The sequence below is a fragment of the Phascolarctos cinereus genome, unplaced genomic scaffold (genome assembly GCF_003287225.1).
Source record: "Phascolarctos cinereus isolate Bilbo 61053 unplaced genomic scaffold, phaCin_HiC Scaffold_9;HRSCAF=440, whole genome shotgun sequence".
In the NCBI taxonomy this organism is placed as follows: Eukaryota; Metazoa; Chordata; class Mammalia; order Diprotodontia; family Phascolarctidae; genus Phascolarctos; species Phascolarctos cinereus.
This window is the reverse complement of record NW_027556402.1, coordinates 39224296-39251206: the sequence shown is the minus strand read 5'-3', so window position 1 is coordinate 39251206 and position 26911 is coordinate 39224296. Positions and strand designations below refer to the sequence as shown.

At 37.3% G+C, this 26911-nt stretch overlaps 1 protein-coding gene across 5 annotated transcripts in view; it reads left to right on the top strand.

Annotated features, from left to right (window-relative positions):
- SMARCAD1 (SNF2 related chromatin remodeling ATPase with DExD box 1) overlaps window positions 1–26911 on the top strand; it is a 96938-nt gene that overhangs the window by 58133 nt on the left and 11894 nt on the right. For all 5 annotated transcript variants that reach the window (XM_078148302.1, XM_021008410.2, XM_021008411.2 and 2 more), the window contains 9 exons: window positions 5343–5433; window positions 6542–6641; window positions 17829–17888; window positions 19585–19660; window positions 21119–21254; window positions 21829–21966; window positions 22571–22666; window positions 22766–22883; window positions 23075–23196. In XM_078148302.1, coding sequence (XP_078004428.1) covers window positions 5343–5433; window positions 6542–6641; window positions 17829–17888; window positions 19585–19660; window positions 21119–21254; window positions 21829–21966; window positions 22571–22666; window positions 22766–22883; window positions 23075–23196 — 937 coding nt within the window. The remainder of the gene's footprint in view (window positions 1–5342; window positions 5434–6541; window positions 6642–17828; window positions 17889–19584; window positions 19661–21118; window positions 21255–21828; window positions 21967–22570; window positions 22667–22765; window positions 22884–23074; window positions 23197–26911) is intronic.

Genomic DNA, 26911 nt, shown 5'->3' with positions numbered 1-26911 from the left:
TTTTCTACTGGCTTACAGAGCTCATTAATCCACTTCCTGCCTTCATGCCTTTGCATGAGCTATTCTCTGTGCATATATGGTATATAGATCATCAGAAGAACTGTCCAGTTTGAGTTTCCCCAATCCACCAGAAGAGATTATAGAATGGGAACTTTTGTTCACCTACCATGGAGCTAGACATGCACCATAGCACCAGTGAATCCTGATTAGTAGCCAGTGACTGAACTGATGGTTGTAACTGAGAGTCTTGGTGAAGAAATCTCCATCTCTGTTGTCTGTAGCAGTAAGAAAGGAGAAATTGCTTGTACTTTGACTCTCTTTGGGATCAGCAGTTGGGTCCATGTGATTCAAAGTTTCTTACTGAGACACCCTCCCCTCCTCCACCCCAGGCTATGAAGTATGTCTTAGGGACTTGTCTTTTCATTTAAAGGATTGATTTCTAGTAAATACCAAGTGCTTACTTTCCTTTTTGGAGCCCCACACATATTTTAGGTGTATCTAAGTATTCACTTTCTTCTTCTGATAGAGTATTTTTAAAAGGCCTGAGTGGGAATTCAGCCAAAGGACAGTTTACCCAGAGTATTCTTTATCTAGGAATCAGGTGGTTTGAACTGATATGCAAGTTCAGTTGAGTAACAACTTGCAAGGCAGGAAGATGAGATGGGCTTAGCACTAAAGAGATGAACAGAGGCCCTGGAGCAGCAAGAGAGCTCCTGATCTGTGCAGTCTGGGGGACAGTCAGAGACAGCCTTCTCAAAGGGTGAGTAGGTGGGGCTAGGCCCGGGAGGAAGGATGGAGAGAAGTGGAAGAGGGGTTCAGAGTTCTGACTCTATGGTCCTTGCTTCTTTTGTAGTGTTGTGATCAAAAGCGGGATTGTGAAATAATGGGTTTTCTTATGACTTGAGTTATTCAAGTAGATGCTAAGTGACCATTCGTTAGAAAGATTATAGAAATAATTTTTTCCCTTTGGATTTGGTGAATCCTGAGGTCCCTTACAATTCTGATGTTTCATTCTCTTGGTTCTTTTTCTCCTGTTAAGTCTTTTTGTTTAATCGTCATCCGTTTCTCCCCTAACTGAATACTCTCCAAAGCTGTGTCTTTGGTCCTCTTCTGTTTTCTCTCCACATACCATTGTTCTGAACTCATCAGTTCTCATGGGTTCAATTACTGTCTATGGATAACTTTCAGTTCAGTATGTCCAGTCTTAGGCTTGTCTCCTGAATGTCACCAACTAACTACCTTTCAGACATTCTGCACTAGATGTCCCATAGCAATCTCAAATTGAATATGTTTAAAACAGAATGTACCATCTTTTCTCTAACGTGACCTCACTCCATTGAAAGAAGCCACCTTTTTTTTAGTTACCCTCCTTACAATCTTGACTCATTATTCTCCTTGGCCCTGATTAGTTGCCAAATCTAGTTGATAACATCTCTTGCATAGGTCTCCTTTTCTCCATTCACACCTAGGTTATTGCAGTTGCCTAATTGATCTCTCACACCTCTGGTGTCTCCCCTTCTCTAATACATCTATAATCTTAACTTCCAAAGTGGAATCCATAAAGCACACCATTGGTGAAATGACTTTCTTAAATTCCTTTGGCTCCCATCTATAACCTTGGGTAAAAAAAATCCTCTGTTTGACACTTCAGGCCTTTCACAGTCAACTTCTACTCTGCTTTTCCATGCCAATAAGCCATTACGTTCTCTCATGCATCACATATTCCAGTTAAACTACTATGCATAGTTTTATTCCAACAAAACAGAATTGAGTTAAAAAGACACTTCTTTCTTTTAATTTGTTGGCCTTCTAAGAACTGATATTTTTAACAGATCAAGTTAACAATTTTTTAGGTGCTTTACTTTTAGTAAAATTATTCTTTGAGCATGTCATGTTCATTAGCATATAGAAAAACATGTATCATTATTGTATTCTGTCTACATATTTTATATCTTTTTCAGAAGAATTACATGCTGTCTACTCCCACAGACACTGCTACTTTTGTTTCTTGTTTCATTCTATCCCACCAAATAAATGCATTTCAACATGCTCAGGCTAGTAGGCATAAGGAATAAAGAACTGGCCTGCAGCCAGGAAGACCTGGCTTAAATTGCCGCTTACGTATTAGATATTACGTATTAGATAATCATTAGATAGAACATATTTTAGATATGTGACTCTGGGCAAATTAAGCTCTTAATCTCTAGTATGGAGGTCTCAGACGTGGTTCATGGGCCACATGTGTCCCATAGCACTCTTGAGCTCAGCCCAAATTAAATTAAAATTTAATTGGGAAAATATTTAATAATAAATAAAAATATAATAAAACATAGAAGGTATTACATTTTAAAACTAAGTGAATGTGGGGCCAGCAGAGATCCTTATTTAGTTTAGTGGTTTATTGGCCCTCTTTTTTATTTGAGTTTGATACCACTGCTCTGATCAGCTGAAGACTGTTATAATGCACAGAGGGTGCTGATTTGCGGTAATAAAGGAAATTTCTCTGTTGGATGTTTCCCATGCTAGGGACACCACAGGTCCAGGCTCTATCCCTATTATTAATTTAAAATGTTTTTTCAAGTGAGAAAACTGAGGCCCTGAAAAGCAATCCGCAAAAACTGGAAATTAGGCCTACATCTTCTGCTCTTTCCACGTTATCCATCACTTACCAGAAATTGGTTTTAAAAGAGTTTCCAATAAAGTTTTTTTCAAATTGTTTCAAATTTGCTTATACACAGAGAACTATTCTAGGAGTACCACGTATCAGGAACAGATTGGTGAGGTGAATGCATGTTTTATTGAAGTGTTTGCAACTCTAGCAGAAGAACAGAAAGAGATATTCTTATCAGACAAAATCATTAATCTGAGACTTTTTAAATGTCTTTTCCAACACATTGCCACTGTTTTCTTTGCTATGGGGATACATTAAATTCAGTTTGAGAAATCACATTTAATATGCTTTCAAAATGCCTGTCTGATAAATTAATTTGACAAAAGGCTCCATTCTAAAATATATAGAGAATTGAGCCAAATTTATAAGAATACAAGTCATTACCGAATTGATAAATGGTCAAAGGATATGAACAGGCAGTTTTCAGACAAAAAAATCAAAGGCATCTCTAGTAGTATGGAAAAATGTTCTAAATCACTATTGCCTAGAGAAATGCAAATTAAAACAACTCTGAGGTACTACCTCACATCTATCGGTTTGGCTAATATTACAAAAGAGGAAAATGATAAATGTTGGAAGGGATGTGGGAAAACTAGGAAGTTAATGCATTGTTGGTGGAGTTGTGAACTGATTCAGCCATTCTGGAGAGCAATTTGGAACTATACCCAGAAGCCTGCCAAATTGTGCATAGTGATCCAGCAATACCACTTCTAGGTCTGTATCCCAAAGAGATAAAAAGCAAAAAGGAAAAGGACCTCTGTCTCTGTCTCTCTGTCTCTCTCTCTCTCTCTCTCTCTCTCTTCCCCCCCCCCCATGCGCGCGCGCGCACACACACACACACACACACACACACAAATATTTATAGTAGCTCTTTTTTGGGTAGCTAAGAATTGAAAATTGAGGGAATGCCCATCAATAGGGGAACAGCTGAACAAGTTGTGGTACATGATTGTAATGGAATATTATTGTGCTATAAGAAATGACAAGCAGGATGATTTCAGAAAAATTTGGAAAGACTTACATGAACTGATGCATAATGATGTGAAAAACAGGAAAACATTGTACACAGTAACAGCAATATTGTTTGATGAACTGTGAATGACTTAGCTGTTCTTAGCAGTACAGTGATCCAGGACAATCCCAAAGGACTCGTGATGAAAAATGCTGTCTGCCTCCAGAGAAAGAACTGAAGTGTCTGGATCCAGACTGAAGCATATTGTTTCTCTCTTTCTCTCTCTCTCTCTCTCTCTCTCTCTCTCTCTCTCTCTCTCTCTCTCTGTATGTCTGTCTTTCTTCCTTCAAATCTTCTTGCACAAAATAACAAATGTGGAAGTGTTTTACATGATTGCACATGTTTAACCTATATCAGATTGCTCGCTGTCTCAGGGAGTGGGGAGAGAAGGGAACAAGGGACAGAATTTGCCATTCAAAACTTTAAAATATATGTATAATTGTTTTTGCATGTAAGTAGGGGGAAGTAAAATATTTTTTTAAATGCCTGTCTATTTTAATAGTCCATGTAACCAGCAATGCTTGCTTTTTAGGTGATTTTATAGTAATGAATGGTTTAAATTAGGCTTTGTGGATTAATAGGTATGTGTGTCTCTGTGTTTTGGTGGGAGGGTACAAATACATAAATATACCTAAGCATGGATATTCATAAACTTTTTTTGCCCTTTGTTTATAGATTATTGTATTAGAGAGTTGCCTCAGTGCTCAAAATGACTTGCTCAGGGTTGAGCAGTATGTAGTGAAAGTGGAACTTCAACCCAGGTCTGACAGACATCAAAGCTGACTCTTAGTCCACTAGGCCATTGCTGCCCTTCATATTAGAAGTGGGTAAGATCAGTCCTGGGCAGAAGGACTGTGAAACTACACTTCTTTTTAAATTTTTTATATGTATTTAACTATTGGATTTGAATTAGCAAGTAAAAATCTCTTTCTGACCTGCAGCTGGAAACATAAATTATCCCCAGAATGTGTGAGAGAGGCTATCAGGGCTCAAACCATAATGTGGCTGTAGACAAAGTAGGCATTGTCATTCCAGTTTTTTGTATCTGCTTAGTGACTTTATTTTGAGCCTTCAAAGTTTAATGTACTTGATTTCAAGTTCATTCGTTACCATTCCAGAAAGTAATTTTTTCATAATCTGTAGACAATTCAAAGAAAATGTGTTCTGTGTTGTATAAAAATTAGTAAGTTAAGAATACTCATGATAAATGTACATGTCAGTGAACTATCTAAATGTCCATTCTCAACTACTTTAACTACCTTAATGATTAAGAAAATCAATGGCAACTCCCATCATGGTCCTAATTATTGAATTAATCTGGAAATGTGCTGTTTTGTCTTTATGCATTCCATATATTAACTTTTTAAGGATACCATCTTAGGTATAATAACTGAGCTTGTTACTGCTAATACTGAAAACAAATAAGGAATTAAGCTTCTAAAAGATCATAATGAAGACAGTTTTCTTTTTTACTTCATTTTCTTTATAATAATTGAAGTATTAAGAGAGAATTACCCATTATTCAAGTAACATAAATATTTGGGTAACAAATTAAAAGTTATAGAATGCTACACTGCAGGAATAGATGTGTCTAAATCTAAAGTTGATGTAAAGAAGACAAGACAAGTAAAGATAGTTGATCACTCTTTTTCTTTTTAGTTTGTCTCTCAAGCCATATCAGAAGATTGGTTTGAATTGGCTAGCGCTGCTGCATAAACATGGACTAAATGGTATTTTGGCTGATGAAATGGTAGGTAGCATGGCAGTTTTCTCTTTTAAATTTTATTATGAAAGAAATAGTAATTTGAATCCTGTCTTTCCCATAATATTAAGTATCTCCACCTTAGAGAAATTTGGTTTATCCTTTTGCAGTTTTCCTCCTATTCTGTCACTAGATTGAAATTTGTTTTCAGCATCCTTTGATAGTCCTGGTTTTCTTGGGTGGTCATACCAGTGGGTTTGACCTCTCTTTTGTTTGACTCTTCACTTAGCTACCTCAGTTCCTTTGCACCTACTCTAATCCCCTACCCTTCTGTCTTGAGGCTGTGACATCTTGAAAATCAGACTAAGATTAGACTTGAGTGTCAGTAATAATATCTAAGCACCGATGATCAGAGAGTACTCTATGACATTTTCTTAAGGTTCAAAAAAAAGAGGATGGGGGGAGAGGAAGAACATAGAATTTTATAGCTGGAAGGAGCCTTAGTCATAATGTAGTCCAAACCCCTTCATTTTATGGATGATGGACTGAGGTCCCAAGGTTATAAAGCTAATTAGTGTTTCATTTATGACAAGAGTTGAGGTCTCTAGATACCTAGTAAGATGAATTTTTAAATTACTAGTCTCATCCTGTGAAATTTGCCACATTTATGAATATCTTCTCATATAACAACCTGTGTATTTGTACATTATCACTGTGGAGTAAATTTCAGTCCTGAGATCAGCACTTCTAAAGAATATATATTTCTGGTACAAAATTAAATGAAAATATTCAAATATACTTGCAGACTAAATAATGAATACTAACAGAGCAGATAGACATGGAAACTTCAAAAAATACAGCATTTGTTTATCTTTCTGCATTTGTGATTTGAAAATATAACATGGGCTTTAATTAAAGTTAATGACATTTGGCTGCAACATAGCAATTTTTATGTCCTATTAAGCTTGCTAAAACGGAATCTCTACTTTGATCATTGTTGAAAAAAACTATGTTACCAATGAGATTTATCTCACTTGAGGAAAAAGTAGTTAGTTTGTTTTTAATGACTTGGTGCACTATAAAGAAAGTGAAGTTAATGACATTTGTACTAGAAGGTTTTATTGATAATTTTTCCTTTTTAACTATTGCCTTATAGGGATTAGGGAAAACAATTCAAGCCATTTCCTTCCTGGCATACCTCTATCAAGAAGGTAACAGAGGTCCTCATTTAATTGTTGTGCCAGCTTCAACTTTAGGTAGGTATTACTAGGAGAAGGGAGATCCACCATTTTTGTTTATTAGTCATCTTGGTTTTTTTTTAAAAAGTGTTTAGTTATTAGAGGTCTTGCTGTTTCTTTCCACATTCTCTTGTAAAATGAATCTTAATACTCAATTTTGTGCTTCTATCTTTATGTTTTCTAGCATCCTTTTTCCTTTATCATATTGTTCCTGGTATCTTTAAAACAAAATAATTACCATTTTTAAGGTAATAGCACTTAATAGAATTTCCATACTTTGGCATCATTGTTAAAGTAAAAGTCAGTTTTAGGTATATAATTCTTTTGATTTAATTGTTTTAATCTTAATTCACTAAACATTTGCTTTGACAAATACTGATAGTGACTAGTTTTGGTTTATTGTTTAGTAACTAATAATATCCATTTTTTTTTGATATTGTCTAAAAGTAAAAAAACAAAAATTCACCTGAATTAGTACTATCTAAATTATAGACTGTCTATAATGGATATATATGGATGTGATATATATTAAATAAAGAAAAAAATAATGATATATAGAATAAATGGAAGGTAAGCTCAGAGGGGAAGACAGGAGCCCTGGAAGGTCCAAGAAAGCCCACTGCAGAAGGCCACTGATGTCTGTTGAATAGGGGTATAACATGGTTAGAACTGCGCTTAAGGAAGATCACTTTGGTAGTAGCTTTGTGGAAGACTGGTTAGATTGGTTTGAAACTTGAGTCAGACAGAGAGAGAAGAGATGGTAAGGGCCGGAGATAAGGTGGAGGCTGTGTGAGCAGAGGGCATCAAATGCAAGAAAGGAGTGAAGTCTGGGGATTTGTTGGCTATGCAGAGGGAAGAGGAGTGAGCAGTTAAGAATAACACCAAAGTTACTAACTTAGAGAAATCTGGCTGAGAGGTAGCTCTAGTCAGAAAGGTGATGAGTTCTTTGGATTTCAGTTTGATATGTCTGAGGCATAGTTTGAAATGTTATAGTCAGTTGGTGATGTGGGACTAGAGGCCGAAGGTCCCTCACCCCTGCTTTAAACCCAAGGAAGCTGAGAGGGATTATAGAGAAAAGAGGGCTCAGGACAGAGCCTTGAGTTAAACCCACATTTAGGGAGTGCAACATGGATGAAAAACCCTGGCAAAGGAGATGCTTTCAGCAGATAGAAGGGAAGCCATTTCACCCCCCCCCCATATTCTGTCAACTCCAGTGGTTCCCTGTTGCTTCTAGGATTAAATATAAAATCCCATCCTTTCATAATCTTGTCCCCTTCCTACTACTTATAGTTTATATTCCCCCAAACCCCCTGCAATTCAGTGATACTGACCTTCTTGCTGTTCTTTGAATGAGATACAACATCCTCACCTCCACACTTAGGCACTGACTGTCCCTCATGCATGGAATTTTTTCCATTCATCTCTGCTTCTTGGCTTCCTTGGCTTTCTTCAAGACTCAGCTAAAATCCTACCTTCTAGAAGAAAACTTTCTTGACTTTTCCCGAATCCCCTCCTTTCTACTAGGGCCTTCTCTTTGTTAATTATCTCTCTGTTCTATCTCCGTCTTGTTTTTACATAATTATTTGCATGCTCCTTTAGAGCAGGGACTGTCTTTTGCCTTTTTTTGTATCCCCAGTGTTCAGCACAGTTTCTGGACAGCATTTAATAAATGCTAGACCAGGAGAGATTAGGGTTATGAAAACCCAAAGTGGAGAGAGTATCTAGGAAGAGAGCAACAGTAGAAAATGCAGCAGAAAGGTTAAAAAGGATAAGGACTTAGAAAAAATAGTTAAGAGATCATTGGTACCTTTGAGAGAATCATTTCATGTGAGTGAGGAGGTTGGAAACCAGGCTGCAGAGGGAGTAAAGTGACTTAGTGGAGAGGAACTGCAGGCATCTGAATCACAGCTTTTTTCCCTAGGAGTTCACTAAGAAAAGGAAGAAAGATAAAGGGGTGATAGATTGAGGGAGTGGTAGAATTAGATGATTTTTTTTTTAATAATCAGAGAACCTTGGGCTGGTTTGAAGACAGTAGGGAAGAAACTAAGAGTGAGATGCTAAAGATTATAGAGGAGGAGATGGTTGAAAGGATGCAGACTTCTAGAGGACTGGAAGGGATGGCATCAAGGGTATGCAGAGAAGGATTTACCTTGGCTTGAAGAAGGGCTGCCTCATCAGAGACTGAAGGAAAATAGGAGAGAGTGGGGAATGATGTCAGCAAGTTTGGGGATGGAATTGGTAAATGGCCTATGTTCTTAGTAAAGAGTTGAGGTCCTCAGCTAAGAAGTTGAGGGCAGGGGTCTCACCTAGATTGCTGCAATGCTCTCCTAATTGGTCTGCCTACCTCAAATTTCAAACCAATCATTAGATTAAAATTATAAAATTAGATTAGATTAAATCTTCCACATAGCTACCAAAGTGATCTTCCTTAAGTGCAATTCTAACCATGTTACACCTCTATTCAATAAACATCAGTGGCCTTCTGCAGTGGGCTTTCCTGGACCCTCCAGGGCTTCTGTTCCCCTGTGAGTTTACTTTCTATTTATTTGTTTGGAGGTTTAAAGAAAGAAGAATTGGAACAGTTTCTTTGGGAAGTTAGGGAGTCAGTTAAAGAGGATGAAAGGATTGCCTTGCTGCATTGAGGGCCTATTTGAGATTAGTTAGCAGATTTGTAGTATACCAGTGCCATTGTGGGATTTCTTACTTTATCTTTATTAAGATACATGACTAAAAGCATGGGAAGCAGATGATAGGAGTAATCCAGAGTCAGGGTTTGGTAAGAGATGAGTAGCGTAGAAAAAGGGGGCACAGGATTTGAGAGTAGAAGACAGTGTGGAGTTGAAGTGGGCAGAGATTGAGAAGGGGAGAAAGTGAAGTCATATCAGTAGCAATGCCTCGGAAGTAGAGTGATAGAAGAACTGATTGTCTTCAAGAATAGATTTTGGAGGGGAGAGGCACAAGGAAAGATGGAATAGTCAGATATAGAAATAGATCTGATCTGAGTTTCTGATCATGAAAGTGAAACATTTGTGGAAGCTTGAGATGGAATGAAAGAAATAGGTCATGAGATTTGAGGACATTGAAGAACTGGGGGCTTAGAGTGTTAGAGGAAATATCAAATTCCATCAGGGTTGAGGAGAGAAGAGAGTCAGGCATTGAACCCATTTTGTTGGTTTTGTTTGTTTTGGGTTTTTTGTTTTGTTTTGGTGAGGCAGTGGGGATTAAGTGACTTGCCCGGGGTCACACAGCTATTAAGTTTAAAGCATCTGAGTCCAGATTTGAACTCAGGTCCTCCTGACTCCAAGACTGGAGCTCTATCTACTGTACTACCTAGCTGCCCCATTGAACCCATTTTGGAAAGAGAATGAACTGCAGGCCAGTAGATAACGTCTTTCATAATCTGTATTGAGTTAAAAATTAACAAGAGGAGAGGAGGCTGAATGTTGGCAAAAAGGAAGCATTTGGATGTTTCCCTAGGGTCCAAGAAGTATCCTGTGTCCCCTTCCAGGACCAGATGACATGGGGCATGTTTGATAGGACAGCCAGTGCTGGAGAAGTCCAGCAGTATTTTCATCTGGTGGAAGCAAGATCTCGGAGTTCAGTGAAGATAAGAGAAGCAACAGAGTTGGGGAAAATGGAGATGAGAGAACCAAAGGTGGAGGGTGGGAGGTAGTTTACTTCCTAGACAATTAAGTAACACAGGAATAGGGAGAGTAGTGTTGGGAGCTTGCTGAATGCAGGGGTTGCATTGGGTAGCAGATGAATTAGTACACTCATTCAGTGATTCTGTTGTAGGCAGGGGTGGAGGTGGGAAGCAGCGGGATGAGTCCAGTCTGGGCCCTGCCCTCTGGACTGGGAGTGGGGCAGTGGTGTTGGAGACAAGACCAGGCTTCAGTAGCAAGTGGTTAAGCTTTTATTTGAAGAGCTTCTTTGAAAGGAAGCTTTTCCATACATCAAGACTAAATTTGCTTCTTTTAAAGTTCCACCTGTTTCTCCTAATTCTCATCTCTCAGGCCAAGTATAACATAACAGGGACTCTTCATGACTAAGCCTTCGGAAGTTAAAAGCAAGTTATCATATCCTCCCTAACCCCTCTCCAGATTAAACATCCCCTTGCTATGTGACTATATTAAGAGTGGGTTGTTAAGAATTGACTGACCAACTCCATTTTTTTCTAATTCACCATGTATGACCTCAGAACATACTAACAACCTCAAGAAAAGTCGTAAAACTAGTTTAAGCTAGTTAACTTGTTTCTTTTCCATTTCATCTCATGTAAATAGCTGGTTTTTATAAACATTTTCTCATAACGAGAGAGAGAGAGAGAGGACCAACTGTTTTGTAATGGATATTCATTTCCAGCCATTTACTAGTGGAGCATGTCACATTCTGACTGAATAAAGCTGCAGCGCCGCTGTCTCCTGTCTGATTAGTTAGTTGGCAATGGCTAGTCAGTGAACTCAACAAAAGAAAACCTGTAAGACAACTGATAACCATATGACATGATCTTAAGGCCCTTTACCATCCTGGCTGCCTTTCTCTAGCTCCTCTCTAGCATAACAAAATTCATCTTAAAATGAGTTCCCCAGAACGGAACATGGTACTCCAGATGGCATTTATTCAGAACAGAATTTAGTGGGTTTTTAACTGCCCCAATCTGGTGCCTCTTATATTAAAGCCTCCTAAGATTGCATTAGTTTTCTAAGTTGCCATTTCACACTCTTGACTCATATTAAGCTCATAATTCTTCAGACCACTCCCCCCATCTTTTTATATACCGTGTCCTCTAGCCATGCTTTTCCTATCTTGTACTTGTGAAGTTGATTTCTTGAACCCAAGTATAGATTTTAAGTTTACAACCGCTCTTAGGCTTCATCTCACTTGATTTAGCCCAGTATTCTAGCCTGGTCAAATGTTTTTGAATGTGTGATATCTGTTGACCAATTTGTGTAATAAACGGGTTTAATAAACATGCTATCCGTGTCTTTATAAGTCAAATATAAAATAGCACATGGCCAAAATTAGATCTTTGGGACGTTCTGTTACAGGTTTGACATTAAACTATTAATAATTATAAATGATAATAAATCATTATCTTTTCCCTTACACCATCCCTCCCTCTTAACTTGACTATTACTGTTGAGAATGGCATCATCTTTCCAGTGCCTTTCTCACTGTCATGTCTAACATTTTGCCAAGACCTGTCAATTTGACCTTTGCAATATCTCTGTAATATGGCCCTTTCTCTTTTCTGATGCAGCCACCACCCTGGTACAGACCCTAATTACCTGATGCTTGGACTATTGCAATAGCCAGCTGGTGGTCTGCCTGCTTCTAGTCTTTCCCCACTCCAATCCAGTTACCAAAGTGATTTTCCTAAGGTACAAGTCTAATCCCATTACACACATACACCTGCCACTCCCCACTCCATAAACTCCAGCTGCTCCCCGTTGCCTCCAGGACCAAATACAAAGTCCTCTGTTTGACATTCAAAGCCTTTCATAATCTATCCACTTCACCCCATCCCCTACATTTCCAGTTTTCTTCCCATCTCATGTTCTTTGATCCAGTAACATTAGTCGGCTGCTATTACTCACACAAGACACTTCATCTCTCAGCTCCAGGCATTTCTTCTGATTGCCCCTCATGCCTAGAATGCTCTTTCCTCTGCTCTACCTAATGACCTCTCTGGCTTCCTTTAAGTCCCATCTTGTATTGGAAGCTTTCCCTACTCTGGTGTCTTCTCTGTGCTAATCGTCTCCTATTTATCCTATGCACAGTTTGTTTTGTGTGTATTTGTTCACATATTGTCTCCCCTTGTTAGATTGTAAGCTCCTTGAGGGCAGAGATTGTCAAACTTTTGGGGGTTTTTTGTATTGCCAGCACTTAGCACAGTGCCTGGCACATAGTAGGCACTTATAAATAAATATTTATTGACTGACTAATAACTTCTCTTTGAATCCAGCCTTTTAAACAGTTCCTAATCCACTTAGTTGTATTGTTATCTAACTTGCATTCCTTTGTGAGTAAACTATATCTACAGCGTAAGCATAGCCAGGCATGACTTGTTCTTTATGAACCAGTGCAAGCTGTTTGAAATCACCTTGTCTCTGTAGATGTTTGTTAATGATTCTTTTAATAATGATTATGGAATTTTGCCACAAAAACTCAAACTCACAGATCTATAGTTTGCAAAATCCGTTCTCTTCCCTCACTGAACCTCGTATTCCTTCTACCAAGTCATCCACTTATCCATGGCTTACCATAAAGTCTTCCATACAGGAGCTTCCCAATATACTGGAAATTGACCTGGGGTGGTTTTAATGTTTTTGTGACTACCAGCAAGTCATCTATTATTCTTGACCCTTGCTAAATGATAACTTAAGTTTTTTTCCCCCAGTCATATATTTCCTTTATGATGTATTTTATGTAATTTCTCTTGGTAATGTGTAATAGCCTGTTTACACTCACCATGTGTTTCCACCATCCTTTGGGTCATCAGTAATACCGAATCTCTTAGAGTGTGTTGTTTCATTATTTTTAACCATATATCATCCTCAGCAATATATTGATGTTAAAAAGAGGAGCTTTTACAATAGAAACAGTTTGAAATTATTGAAAATACTGCAGCTTTCCAAATACAGTACAGTCCACTCTCTTCCTTTCCAAGTTTAGATTCAGGTCTTTATTCATCAGTGCCTTTCCAAGAGACGTAGACACAGAATAAGTCAATGATCAACCCTGTGACTGCTTGTCATATTGTCAGTAATAACGCATTATTTATTTACATAGTATTTTCTGTGTGCTTTGTTAGGCGGGTCATGGATCTCATAGAAGAGGCCCCCCATAGTGCTTTAGTGCGTATTGTGGTTCAAACAAAGCCATCTGCAACCAAGAGCATTTGAAGATTTGCTACCTTGTTTGACATTTCTTAGGACCTGTGAATAAAGTTCACTTTGGTTGTGTTTTTCAAGGAGTTTTCTATGTTCTAAACATCTGCCCAGAAGGATATCTTGGTGGAAAGAAAAGGCTTTAAAGACTTATGTTTTACTTTACTCAGTCAAATATCCCTCCTTCCTCCTCCTTTTAAAAAAATCATCAAACACACACTGTAGGTTCTTTATTCTCTTTACCACTCAATCAGTTGTGTGCTGACAACTGTGAAAGTGACTGTAGCTTACACACTACATTGGTTGCTGAGGAGAAAAAGTTAGAGAAATTGTATGAATTTTAGAAGGCCCTTCAGTATTTTTTTTAAACGTTGCAAAGGTGGGGAAAGGTGAGAATGGTGAAAAATAAAGTGAGAAAACATAGTTAAGGAAGAAGAAATGTGAGAAGACAAAGACCTGTGGATAACATAAAAACCTCATACCTTTTGTATCGTGAATTTTTCAAAAAAATTTTGAGAAAAGAATCAATTGATAGACCCTGACATGGTGAGTACCTGCTAACACTATAATAAATGAAATAGATTATATTTTGACTGACATAAAAAGACTCATTAATGGTGTGGTATTATTACTGAGTCAGCTACACTTTTGGAGCTATGATCAGAATTAGTTTAAAAATAAAAACTTTCAAGAAATAACAATGAGGGGGCGGCTAGGTGGCACAGTGGATGGAGCATCGACCCTGGAGTCAGGAGGACCTGAATTCAAATCCGGCCTCAGACACATAACACTTACTGGCTGTGTGACCCTGGGCAAGTCACTTAACCCCATTGCCTAGGCAAAAAGAAAGAAAGAAAGAACAATGAGAAAAAGATATGGCATAAATTGAAATAACCCACCAGAATTAAATAGGTAATTAAGAATGGAAAATGGACAACAGAGATATTGACACTAATTTTATTGAGACATTTAACTAGCAGCAAATTAATTACCACAGCTAGGAGACCAAAAGAGCCTAGAGAGGGCTTTATTCAGCAAACATCTGACTTCTTTGCCACACTGAGATGTTTGCCAAAGACAACAGCAGGTCAGAATATAAATTTGTTCATAAAATCTTATGATGAATAATGATGCTTCATTATGAGTAGTATGGTTTTGAAGCAGAGAAAAACAAGGAAGGACAAAACCAGTTTAAAGCAAGTTTGGCAGGTATCCGCCTAAACAAAGTCACTCCAAGGGCATTTAAGGATGAAAATGGAAGCAGGACAACAACCAGAAGAAAAATGAGGAAAAAATTGTAACCAACTTTTCTCCTTTAAGGACAGTGGAACTCTAATGCCACAGTGGTTGAAATGGCACTAAAGGGAACAAAGACAAGAAGGACAACTATAGTAGACTGCGTGTGTATAGAGAAGATCTGTGTTGGAGGTGACACAATGGTGAACATGTTGAGGGACTGGTATATACAAGGTTGCTCAGAAAGGAGGGGAAGATACCAAAGGTATATGGGACCTTATTAATACTGAAAAAGGCTACTAACCTTTACAGCTTCTCATCTAAACAGAGTCCTTGAGAGTCATCTAGATGAATTGAGGGAATCCTTGATGAGAGAGTTAATAAGGAACAAGCAGGTTCAGCAGTGTAGCACATCTTTACCATTTTATAGCTAACTAAAAGATGTAGAGATTTTATTGTTGATTTTGAAAAATTATTTTATTTGGTAGAACTAAGTACTACTTTGCAAGTCCTTACAAGGCCTTTTGTTTAGCAGAGTCATTCATAATTCCAGGAAAGGTGGAATAGAACCTGGGTGTGCCTGTAATCCCTGCTACTGGGGAGGTTGAGACCGGTGGGTCTCTGTAGTTCTGAGGCTATTAGGTATCTGTACTTAGGTGCCAAACAGTGAGCCCCCAGGAGCAGAGGGGAGCAAACCAGCCCAGGTTGGAAACAGATCCAGTTGAGCCCATGAGTAGACCACAGTTCTATCTCGGGCTACCCAAGATAGAAGGAGGAAGGCAGAAGGGGGATTGGCCATTGTGGTGGAGGAGATCAGCACAGATACCACATTTTAAAACAGATTTTCATGCATGTTGAGGTCTTCCAGATGCTCCTTTTCTTGCAGATGACATCATGCTGATTGCATCAAGCCTTGAAATATTGCAATCTCCTGTAAGATCTGAAATCACTCAAAAGAATTTGGCCTGACTTTTCACATAGAAGTAACCAAGGTGATTAAGACTGTCTATTGCCAGTATTACAACATTGATATGAATGGACATCCTAAAGAACTTGTCTAATATTTAATCTTGAGTCAGACAGCACAAATGGACAAGTTGGGCCCAGAGTTGAACAGGAAGAAAATGATCTGAGATGCAAAACTTCCCATAAGAGCAAAGGACCATCTTTTCAATAACATTCTATCATTGTTACTGTGTAATATTCTGCAAAGAATTAAAAGGAAATATAACTTAGAGGACAATAGAGAGGCACGGGCAAAATGCACAGACTACTATATATAAGTAATGAGGATTTCTAAAGAAGAAGAAGAATAAAAACATCAAAGAAGTATGTAATTAGAAGAAAAGATGGGCTGGTTAGATATTGAGAGTGAGGGATGATAGGTAGATGACCAGAGTGTCTCACTAATACCCTTGCAATATTAGAAGAAAATGAAGATTTGCAGCACATTGGATGGATGTGGACAGACGTTGAGTAGGAAATTGCAGGCACAAAAGATTTGTGTGTGCTCCATTGGGGGAGAAATCCTGAATGCATTGAGCTTTTACACCTATGTGAACTGAGTACAGAGAAATATTTGAGGGCCAATATGAAGTAATAAGAGTTAGGGGCAGCTAGGTGGCGCAGTGGATAGAGCACTGGCCCTGAAGTCAGGAGTACCTGAGTTCAAATCCGGTCTCAGACCAAACACTTGACACTTACTAGCTGTGTGACCCTGGGCAAGTCACTTAACCCCAACTGCCTTAAAAAAAAGAAAAGTAATAAGAGCTAAAAACTGAAGAATGCTAACTTCTACTATATTTAAAAAGCCAGCAAGAAAATCTGAAAAATACACAGCAGTTAAAAAAAAAAAGCAAGTGACATGTGTATTTGTTTAAATTAATATACATATTTTTAAGAATGAATCTCAAATAATGGAGTTCATGCTTTTGTTTGCATATTTAAGTATTTGGTTTTTTTGTAGCCATAAAATTTACAATTGTTTTTAAAATATTAGTGACCTAATGGCACAAAGCATCTTAGTAGTGTGTAGAGGTCTTTCATATCTTATTCTTGTACCATATGTCAACTTTTGCATTTAAATCAGAGTAACAAGGTGTATTTCCAGTTAATTTGCAAGAACTCGCCACTTTATTTCACTGTTTCTGCTATGTGCAATGCAAAGAGAGTGATAAGTTGAATTATCATTCTTAACTGGTTATTATTTTTGTTTTATGCTCATCAGTTAGCTCTGCAAGGCATAGCTACACATGTCCTGTGAAATTATTTTTCTTATCTTTGAAAATCAGCTGCTTTATTTGTCACTAAAATGTAATTAGGTGATTATAAGTAAAACTCATTTACAATAACCTTGTATAACAATATTATGTGAGTTAATTATAAAACCTGTTACTGAAAGTAAACAGAATCTGAGTTACAGACTAGCATGTTCAAAATTAGTTTTTCTATGTTTTCTATCTATTTTACAGTTCAACTCATTGATCTGATTACTAATGAATAAAGAATACAGAGTTCTAGGGGCAGCTAGGTGGCACAGTGGGTAGAGCTCCAGCCTTGGAGTCAGGAGGACCTGAATTCAAATCCAGCCTCAGACACTTGACATTTACTAGCTGTGTGACCCTGGGCAAGTCACTTAACCCCGATTGCCTCACCAAAAAGCAAAAAAAAAAAAACCCTACAAAGTTCTAGGAGTTCTACTTTAGTCCATATTAATCCTGACAAGATTCATATAACTTTGGTTGAGAGAAAAGTCTTGAAATTATATTATCTTGAAGCACTAATGATTTTACTTGCAAGGCAAGTCTTTCTAGTTTATGTTCAGTCTATCTGGTACATTAAATTTAATGACGTTTTTCTTGGTAAATATTTAAATCATAATAAAATTCAAACTTGTAAAGTACTTCTATAGAATAAGCTTAATAATTCATCTGTGTATAATAAAAATTCCTATTTGATTTCAGTTTATGGTAGAGTGAGTAGTTTGATGACTTCTTAAACCAAGTGCTAGTTAAGCTTGAATTTCTGCTATGCATATCATGTGGCAGGAGCAACTAACAGCTCTTTTTTTGTTTTATAGATAACTGGATAAGAGAAGTTAATTTATGGTGCTCTAACCTAGATGTCCTCTTTTATTATGGTAAGTATACTTTTATATTCCTTCTAGCACCCAGAATGAAAACCTTGAAGTCACCTTTGACTCTCTTCCCCTTCCTTCTCTCTCCCTTCTATTTGTGCTGCCACGCTTTGCCTGGATTGTTGTGATAGCCTTCTTTCTCTCTCTCTCTCTCTCTCTCTCTCTCTCTCTCTCTCTCAGAGAGCTTTCGCCCAGTTGTCCAGATAGTACTCCTGCTGCTCACACATTACAGTCCAGCTCAAAGCTCTTCAGCATTTCTCTTTTGCCTATATGACAATACAGAAACTTCTTAGCCCGTTGCATTTGAAGCTCACTACAGTCTGGCTCAGACTTGATTGCAGTTTCATCACTGCTGCTTTTCATGAACTATGTGTTTCAGCCAAACTGGACCAATAACTGCTCCCTAACCTAGTCCTGCTCTTGTCTGCTTTGGAGCATTCGCCAGCCTGGTGCCATGTCTGGATGTGCTCCTTCCACATCCCTGTAAAAGTCCTTTTCATTTTTCAAGGCAGCGTCCCAGTGTAATCTCTCTATGAAAATTTCCCCAGTATCCCAGCTCAAAAGGGATTTCTGCCAGCTCAGACTTTCTTAAGGCGTTTTTGTCTACAGCTTCCATGGTAGAGGGTAACTTAGCTAGCACTTGCTGGTGTACATGCCTCATCTCTCTCCCCAGTCCCTTAATCATATTCTGAGTTTCTTGAAGATAAGCACTACCTCAGTTTTTTATTCTTTGCGTGGTTCCTCTTATATTTTTGAGTGTGAAGTGGGAGAGGTCCAGACCTATAATTGGATTAATACAGGGAATTTCCTCAGGAAGGAGGCTCGGTCCACTAAAGCAGATCAATAGCTCGTCTCTAACTGCTAAGAGATTAGGTACCTTTGCCTCCATTCCCACAGCCACTATTTGTACACGGCCTGAGAAGAACCCAGGCCTTCCTGATTCAAGGTCAGCCCTCAGTTATGTAATGCTGCCTCACACTACGCTTCATATAAAAGTATTTAATAAGTGCTTGTTGAAGTGAAGGCATGGAATCTTTTTATAGTCTACCGTAACATTACCTGTTGCCTGAACTATTATAAACTTCCTAATTAATCTCACTATTCCCATGCTTTCCCCTCTCAAATACATCCTTCATTGTTGTTTAGTCATTTTTCAGTCCTGTCCAATTCTTAGTGACCTTTTTTGGGGATTTTCTTGGCAAAGATATTGGAGTGGTTTGCCATTTCCTTCTCCAGCTCATTTTACAGATGAAGATACTGAAGCAAACAGGATTAAGTGACTTGCTGTGGGTCACACAGCTATTAGTATCTAAGGCCATATTTGAACTCAGGTATTCCTGAGTCTAAGCCCAGCACTCTGTCTCTCAGAAACCTTCAGCCTATGGGCTTCCTCTTTCCATGAAGACTTGATTGTATGCCACTCAGTTGTTAGTGGTCTCCCTCTTCAAATTCCTTCCTTCCTTCCTCTGTATTTCTCTATCTCTCTCATTTGTATGTGTTATGTCCCCCAGTAGAATTCCCGATTGATTCCAGAGGCAAGGACTGTTTGATTTTTGTCTGTCTGTCTCCAGAGCCTAGCACAGTGCCTTGTACAGTCTGGTCATTTAATTGAAGTGTAGGGAATGAATAATATTCATAATTTATATCCATTGCATACAACTTGAAAAGATAATTTTTCCAAACACATTTTTATCTCTAGGTTCTCAAGAAGATCGCAAACAGCTTAGATATGATATTCATAATAAAGTTGTAGACTTCAATGTGATTGTGACTACGTAAGTACTAAAATTATTAGGAAAATTGACAAGAGAAAAAATGTTATTTCTCAGTAGTAATACATAATAGGAGCAGCAACAACGATTGTGATTTTGGTTTATTTGAGAATTTGAGGTCATTCTCAATTGTGCTTTATCAGTTCCAGGTAGGACTTTTTTCCTCACCTTTCAGGTTAGCAACACCTGGTATGAGAATGTTGATTATTTGGTTACATGGACATTCATGCAATCAACAAAAGACAGCCTATTTCGCTTTACTTGCTGCACTACAATTATTTTTGTCTGTCTGCTCTCGTAGCTCACACGCTCTCTTAAGGACACATCTTTGAGTAATTATTTATGCACAGTAGTCAGATTTTTAAAAAAATAATATAAAAAGAACATTGAAGGCAGTAGGAATTGTTAAGTAATGATGTGGTTATTAAATATATAACTTTACGTTGTTCATTGATTTCGTTAGTGAGTCTATTTTTCCCACCCGATTTCAATAGTTTTTCATTTTATTCAAGTCCTTTCTGTGGTTTTCCATAACAACTCTTTCAAGATTCTACCTAACAGGCTAGAGATAATTTCTCTTAGTAATTTTTATAGATAATACCTGGCCCACTAGTGTAAAACTAGGCTTTTAGTAAATTGTTGGTTGAATGTTGATTATCTTGGGGTTCCACTGTAGCATTTGAGTCATCAGTCTTTTGTTAATTAAATATTGAATATTCATTTATTTAATTTAACTATTTGGTACAATTTTGTTGTGTTGCATTTACTCCCATCACTTGATACCCAACTATATACTTCCTCATATTTGGTTAGAACTCACTCAGTTCTTTAAACAGTTGCTAGTCAGTTTTATAATTTGGTCGTTTCTGAGTAAAACTCTGCTAGTCAGTAGAAGGATGTTCTTTTCTTGCCAGATTCTGTCAAAATTTTGGATATAATTCCTGTCAGTTTGTCCTTAGGATCAAACAAGAACTCATCTTCTAATCTGATCCTGTAGCAATGTGCTCCTGTTTTCTATTTTTTTGGTGCCATGTAATTTTTAAATTGTGCATAAACACTATTAAAATATATATATTTCAAAGAAACAAAATCTGACCTTGTCACAGAAATTCAGAACTCTTTACCCTGTCTGTTTTTTGTTGTTGTTTTTTTTTTGCTTAAGTTGTCCTTAGTTTTTTCTTTCCATTTCAGACTGACTACTCTTAGCTATGTAGTATATAATTTGAAACATTATTGAATAAATTATGTGCCTAGAATTTTCTTTTTCCATTTTTGTTCTTTTATTAGTAGTTTTTGTGTTTATCATAGTCACTTCTGAGGGGAATCCTCCCCACTCCTTTCTTTCCTAATTAATGTAAATGAGTCAGTGCTTCCTTTTGGGTGAAATGTTTTATGGAATTTACAGCTCTCTGGATTGTCTAAACTCTTAGAACGCTGTCCTACCATTTTTATTTGCAATAGGTACAATTGTGCAATTAGCAGTTCAGATGACCGCAGTCTATTTCGACGGCTGAAACTTAACTATGCAATCTTCGATGAGGGCCACATGTTGAAGAATATGGGCTCTGTGCGCTACCAGCACCTCATGACCATTAACGTATGCAATTCCTTCTCTGTTCTTAACAAATTACAAAATTTTTAAACTTGCAGATCAGATGTTTAAACTCTTATGTAAGATGTAACATAAGACTATCAAATATAAAACCTCTTCCCTCCATGCATGAGAGGGGTGCCATCCTCCTTGGGACAAAAAGGGCAAAGGTGGAAATGTTGAGCGATATTTCACATGATCAGCTTAAACACAGAACAAGTTTAGACATAAACTGTTGATCTGAACGTTTTCTATACTCTGACTCCTTTTAGCAGAAAAGCAAATATACATGTTATAGTAGAAAAACTACTGGCCAGAGAGGCTAGAATCTGAAGTTTTCAAATTGACTGTACTACCAATTGGTTGTATGACCATGGATAAGTTATTTGACATCATTTGGCCTCATTTTCCTCAGTAAAGTGACAAAGTTGGAGCTAGGTAATCTCTGACATCCCTCCTGCAACATATTACTAGCACGTTTATTCATGGTGATTTTGGGGGGGGTGTTTGTGCATATGTTTGGGGTGGGGGAGTGTGTGTGCATTTAAATTACCTATTTCCATTTCTCTCTTTGTCATAGGCAAAGAATCGTCTGCTACTTACAGGCACTCCTGTTCAGAATAATCTGTTGGAACTCATGTCTTTGTTGAATTTTGTCATGCCTCATATGTTCAGTAGTAGCACCAGTGAAATCAGAAGAATGTTCTCTTCCAAAGCAGTAAGCAGAGAGCACATAACACATGCACACATATATATCCAGGCCCAATTTTCATTCCTTACCTCTTTTAGTTTTAATTTGTTAAAGAGAAAGCTTAAACCATTTAGAAGTGGTTCTTGGTGAGAAAGATTTACCAAATTGGACTGTTAACTATGGTTCTACCTAGTATGAACTATAACTGGGAAAATGTTGGGAAATGAAAGCCTCTAGACCGAGGAGCAGCACATTTTTACCAGTAATTTGCAGAACAAAAAAAAAAGTCTTCATTACTTGTCCTTTATTGCTGAAGAAAAATGCTGAGTTGGCGCATATATGAGTGTAATATAACAGAAATATCAATTGCTTGTGATTCCTGAACTATAAGTACTCAAAAGTTCAAACTATAATACTTAACCAGGTCCTCTTTAAGAAGCAGATTACAATCTAAAAATTAAATCTTGCCTGTAATCAGTTTGGGGTATTTGGTAAAAGGGGGAAGGCCCTCTTAGAATGTAGGTGTGGGAGAAGCCAAGAGGCTTATATCCATGAGTACATTTGAATGCTTGTAAATAAGCTACCTGTGTTGTTGAGATTTTCTAAAAGTGGTTCTTTTTACTTCCATTAGAAGTCTGCTGAAGAACAAAGTATATATGAAAAGGAGAGAATAGCACATGCTAAGCAAATTATAAAGCCATTTATTCTTAGAAGAGTAAAAGAAGAGGTAAGCTCTTCCTGTGTGTATTGGTTGGCAGTATTATATTTTGTTTTATTTAAACGAGGAAAACCTTCCTTAAACAATTTCTGTGTTTTTTTCCCTCAGGTCCTTAAGCAGCTACCTCCCAAAAAAGATTGTGTTGAGCTGTGTGCAATGTCAGAAAAGCAGGAACAACTCTACTTTAGCCTTTTTAACAAAATGAAGAAATCCATCAATGGCATGGGTATAACCTGATTTTGACAGTGTACTTTATATGCTGGTTTATGGATGTGTGTTGCTTTTTTAGTTGTATGGTGGCTTTGTTGTTTGTTCTTTATCTCACTGAACTTAAAAAGATTGTTAAAAAAATTGAATATTTACTATCATTTAAAATAATTATTAGATTTAAATTTCAGTGTGCACTTTCACTTGCAGAGAAAAGCTCAGAAATGGGCAATGTGATGATGCAACTAAGAAAAATGGCCAATCACCCTTTATTACATCGTCAATATTACACAGCTGAAAAACTCAAAATAATGTCACATCTGATGCTAAAGGTAAGAATGAATGCATGATTGTGTGATCCTCTTTACTCGCCAGCTCATAACACGTAGCCTGACCTACAAATCCCAAATCTTCCATTTCTTTACCATATGACCTTAGGTAAGTCATTTCATTTTTCAGGTATTCCATTTCCTCATTTGTTTGAATTCAAGATCCTCTAAAGCCCCTTCTACCCCTGACATCCTGCAGTTCTGTGAAAGTCAAATACTACGTCAAAAAAGATTAGGATAAGAAATAGACTATTTTTGAAAGTGGAGGTACAGATTACTAGTCACTTGAAAAATGCTCAGCCTCACTGATAAGGAAAAGCAAACAATGGTGAGGTGTGCCACCTCAGCTCTTTCAAGTTGGAAAAAAATAACAAGGAAATTAAGTACTTAGCAAAGTTATTGAGAAAGATGTACTCATTCATTACTGGTTGAATTGCCAGCTTTTTGGAGAGCAATCTGACACTATGCAGTAAAAGTTAATGAAAAAAATCATACTCTTTGACTCAATACCTAGTAAATGCATTGTTGGGAATATACCACGAAAGGGTTATTGATAACAAAAAAAGCTGTCTGTTAAAACAGTATCACGCACGTGCACGTATGTGTGTGTGTGTACACACCCATAAACTAGTTAAACAAATATGAGAAATACAAAGCAGTTCTGAAAGATCTTTATGAAATAATGCAAAGGGGAAAAAGCTGAAGCTGAGTAACATTAATTATAATCACAGGGAAAAGAAAATGAAAGGACAGAATTCTGTTGGACATACTCAGATGATGTTAAGATATTTTATGCATTGATATTAATGTTGACAGGTACTAGGAAGGTTTAATTGTTTTGTATTGGTGTTCATTCTTGAGTTGTTAATAAAACATTTTAATTCCTTTAGTGCTGTATACCTCCCATCCTGAATGTGCAAGAAGGCTGATGATAGATTAGTAATTAGCAACAGTTATTAGAAGCACAATAGATAGTCTGTATGCAGATGATCAAGAAGTTGAAGATACATTTAAAACATTTGCAAATTTAAATGTTATGCAGAGTTCTCACCCAAAAGGAAGAAGGAATGAGAATTATCTTATTTTTCATTGACAAACTTTTGTGGTTTATGTTCACAAAAATTTGTGAATCAAACCATATTTCCTTGTTTATTTTCTGTAACTTAAATTGAAACTCACCTAGAATCCTAATGCTCATGTAAGAATTCAGTTTTATTCTGATTTGCTACTCCAACTTGATAAACAGCTCTATGAAACCCTAGTGCATTGGTAATAAGAGTCTGGGGAGAAAATTACACTACTTACTAACTTCCTTTCTAAATAGTAATTATTACTTTGTGTTGAAAAACTTGATATGGGGTGGCTAGGTGGCCCAGTGAATACAGCTCTCTGGCCTTGGAGTCAGGAGGACCTGAGTTCAAATCCGGCCACAGACACTTAACACTTACTAGCTGTGTGACCTTGGGAAGTCACTTAACCCTGATGGCCTCACAAAAAAAAAAAAGGCAAAAAGAAATACTTGACATGACAAATTTTTAGCATGACGCTAAACTTAATTTCCACTGTTTTCCTTCAAAATTTCTCCAAGTTCCCTGTGCTCCAGAACTTAGTAAGCTCTAGGTCTAAGTCTTTAGACCCAGTACTTACCTAACCCCATAAATATGTTACCAAATGATCCTGAGAAGCTCTCATCAAATCCAAAACCCTCGTTGCACGGATAAGAGAAGTGTGTCCCCTGCTCCTCCCCACCCTAAAAGAAAAGGTCACTAATCTAAGGTTACAAATGGCAAAGCCAGATAGGTGTAAATTGGTCACATAAAGTGATAAAATTACCCTCCTGAGTGCAATAGTACACTGAGGAAAATGAATTTCCCCACAAAATAGTGCCAAATATAATTTACAAAAAAAAAAAACCACAGATAAGCCACTAAAACTTTATTCTGCTGCCCTTCCCTCTATAATTTAGAAGTGACCTTGGGTTCTTGAAGCTTGTGCAAAGACAGTCCAAGCTCTAGGCTTCTTTCTACTTCATCACACAACCAACTGTAAAAAACTTTAATAGATTTTTATTAATATCTTTGGATTTTTGATAATCACCACATAGCCTACCTCTTCCTCTTCCCCTTCCCCACAGTCATCCCTTATAATAGAAAATTTTAAAAAGAAAAGAGCAAGAAGAGAAAAAAATTCCACAAAACCAATCATTACATTGAAAAAAATCTGATTTATTCAGCGTCCAGATGTGTGGACGTTTCTGCAAAGGAGTATGGAGGCATCTTTTCACCTTTTCTTTGGAGCCACCCTTGCTCTTGATAATTTTGTAACCTGTTTTGATCGTTTCCTGCTGGTTCTTTCCATTCACGTTGTTGTTGTTGTTTGCATGGATGGCTCTGCTTACTTCACTTTGCATTAGTTCATTTAAGTCTTTCCCTGCTTCTCGCTATTATTTAGTATGTTTATAGGCAGCTGAGTGGGGCAAGGGATAGAGTGCTGGGCCTGGAGTCAGGAAGACCTATGAATCCAGCCTCAGACACTGTTTGCTTCAGTTTCCTCAATTGTAAAATGAAGCTACAGCACCTGCCTCCCAGAATTGCTGTGAGAATCAAATGAAATAAGTTTTGTGAAATTCTTAGCAGCACAGTTCCTGAAACATAGTAGGTGCTATATAAGTGCTTTTTCCCTTCTTCCCTCTCCTTTATGGTTTCCTATAGAACAGTGTTACTCCATTACAGTCATGTATCACAGTTTGTTTATCGTTATTCCTTTTGTTTCAAATTTTTTGCTACCACAAAGTGCTACTGTAATTGTTTTCATATGTATGGACCTCCTCAAATATATGCCTAGCAATGTGGGACCAAGAGCATAGACATTTTAATTATTTTATTTTGCTTAATTCCAAATTGCTTTCCAGGATGGTTGTATTAATTCACAGATCCATCTACAATGTAGTAGTGTACCTGTCTTTCAAGAATTCCTATAACATTGACCATTAACATATTTTTGTCATGGACTTTGCCAGTTCGCTGCGTGTGGGGTGGAAACCTTAAGGTTGCTTTCTCTTGTTATTAGTGATTTGAATTTTTACATGATTGTTAATAGTTTTCAGTTCTTTTGAGAATTATTCTTTTCTTTTGACCACTTAGGACCAACTTCTAAGACACAGGCAAACATTTACTAGCAGAATTTAACCTGAAATAATTTATGCATTAGTTCAAGTTAACTCCATTATCTAGCTTGCATGCCCGTATAACCCTATTCTTTTTCATTACTAGCTGACACGTGTGATCTTTAAGTGTCTGTCTTCTGGGTAGATTTATTTACTCCTGTTAAATATTCTTCAATTTTGTACTTTTTAAAAAGTCCTATATTAATGAAAGCTATTCTCATCGCTCTGTCTACTTTTAGTGATAATGTCACCAAGAATTATTGTCTCGGTTTTATGAAGGACGTTCTTGACTGAGTTGAATTCGTCGAATTCATCTTTGTTTGTTTGTGCCTACCTACAGGCATTTTTATTTCTTTTTACACCTCTGCCAGACAAGGAGCAATGGGAGCGAACACTTAAGACTTTATTATACCTTCTTTTAGCTTTTGTCAATGTAAGTGAAAATGAATGGTGAATTCAGGGTTACTCTTCCTGAATTTTGCTATTTTTTCTTCCATCAAAGGAAGTAGAACATTGAGAAAAACTAGCAAAGTATTTTTGTGTTTTTGAGGA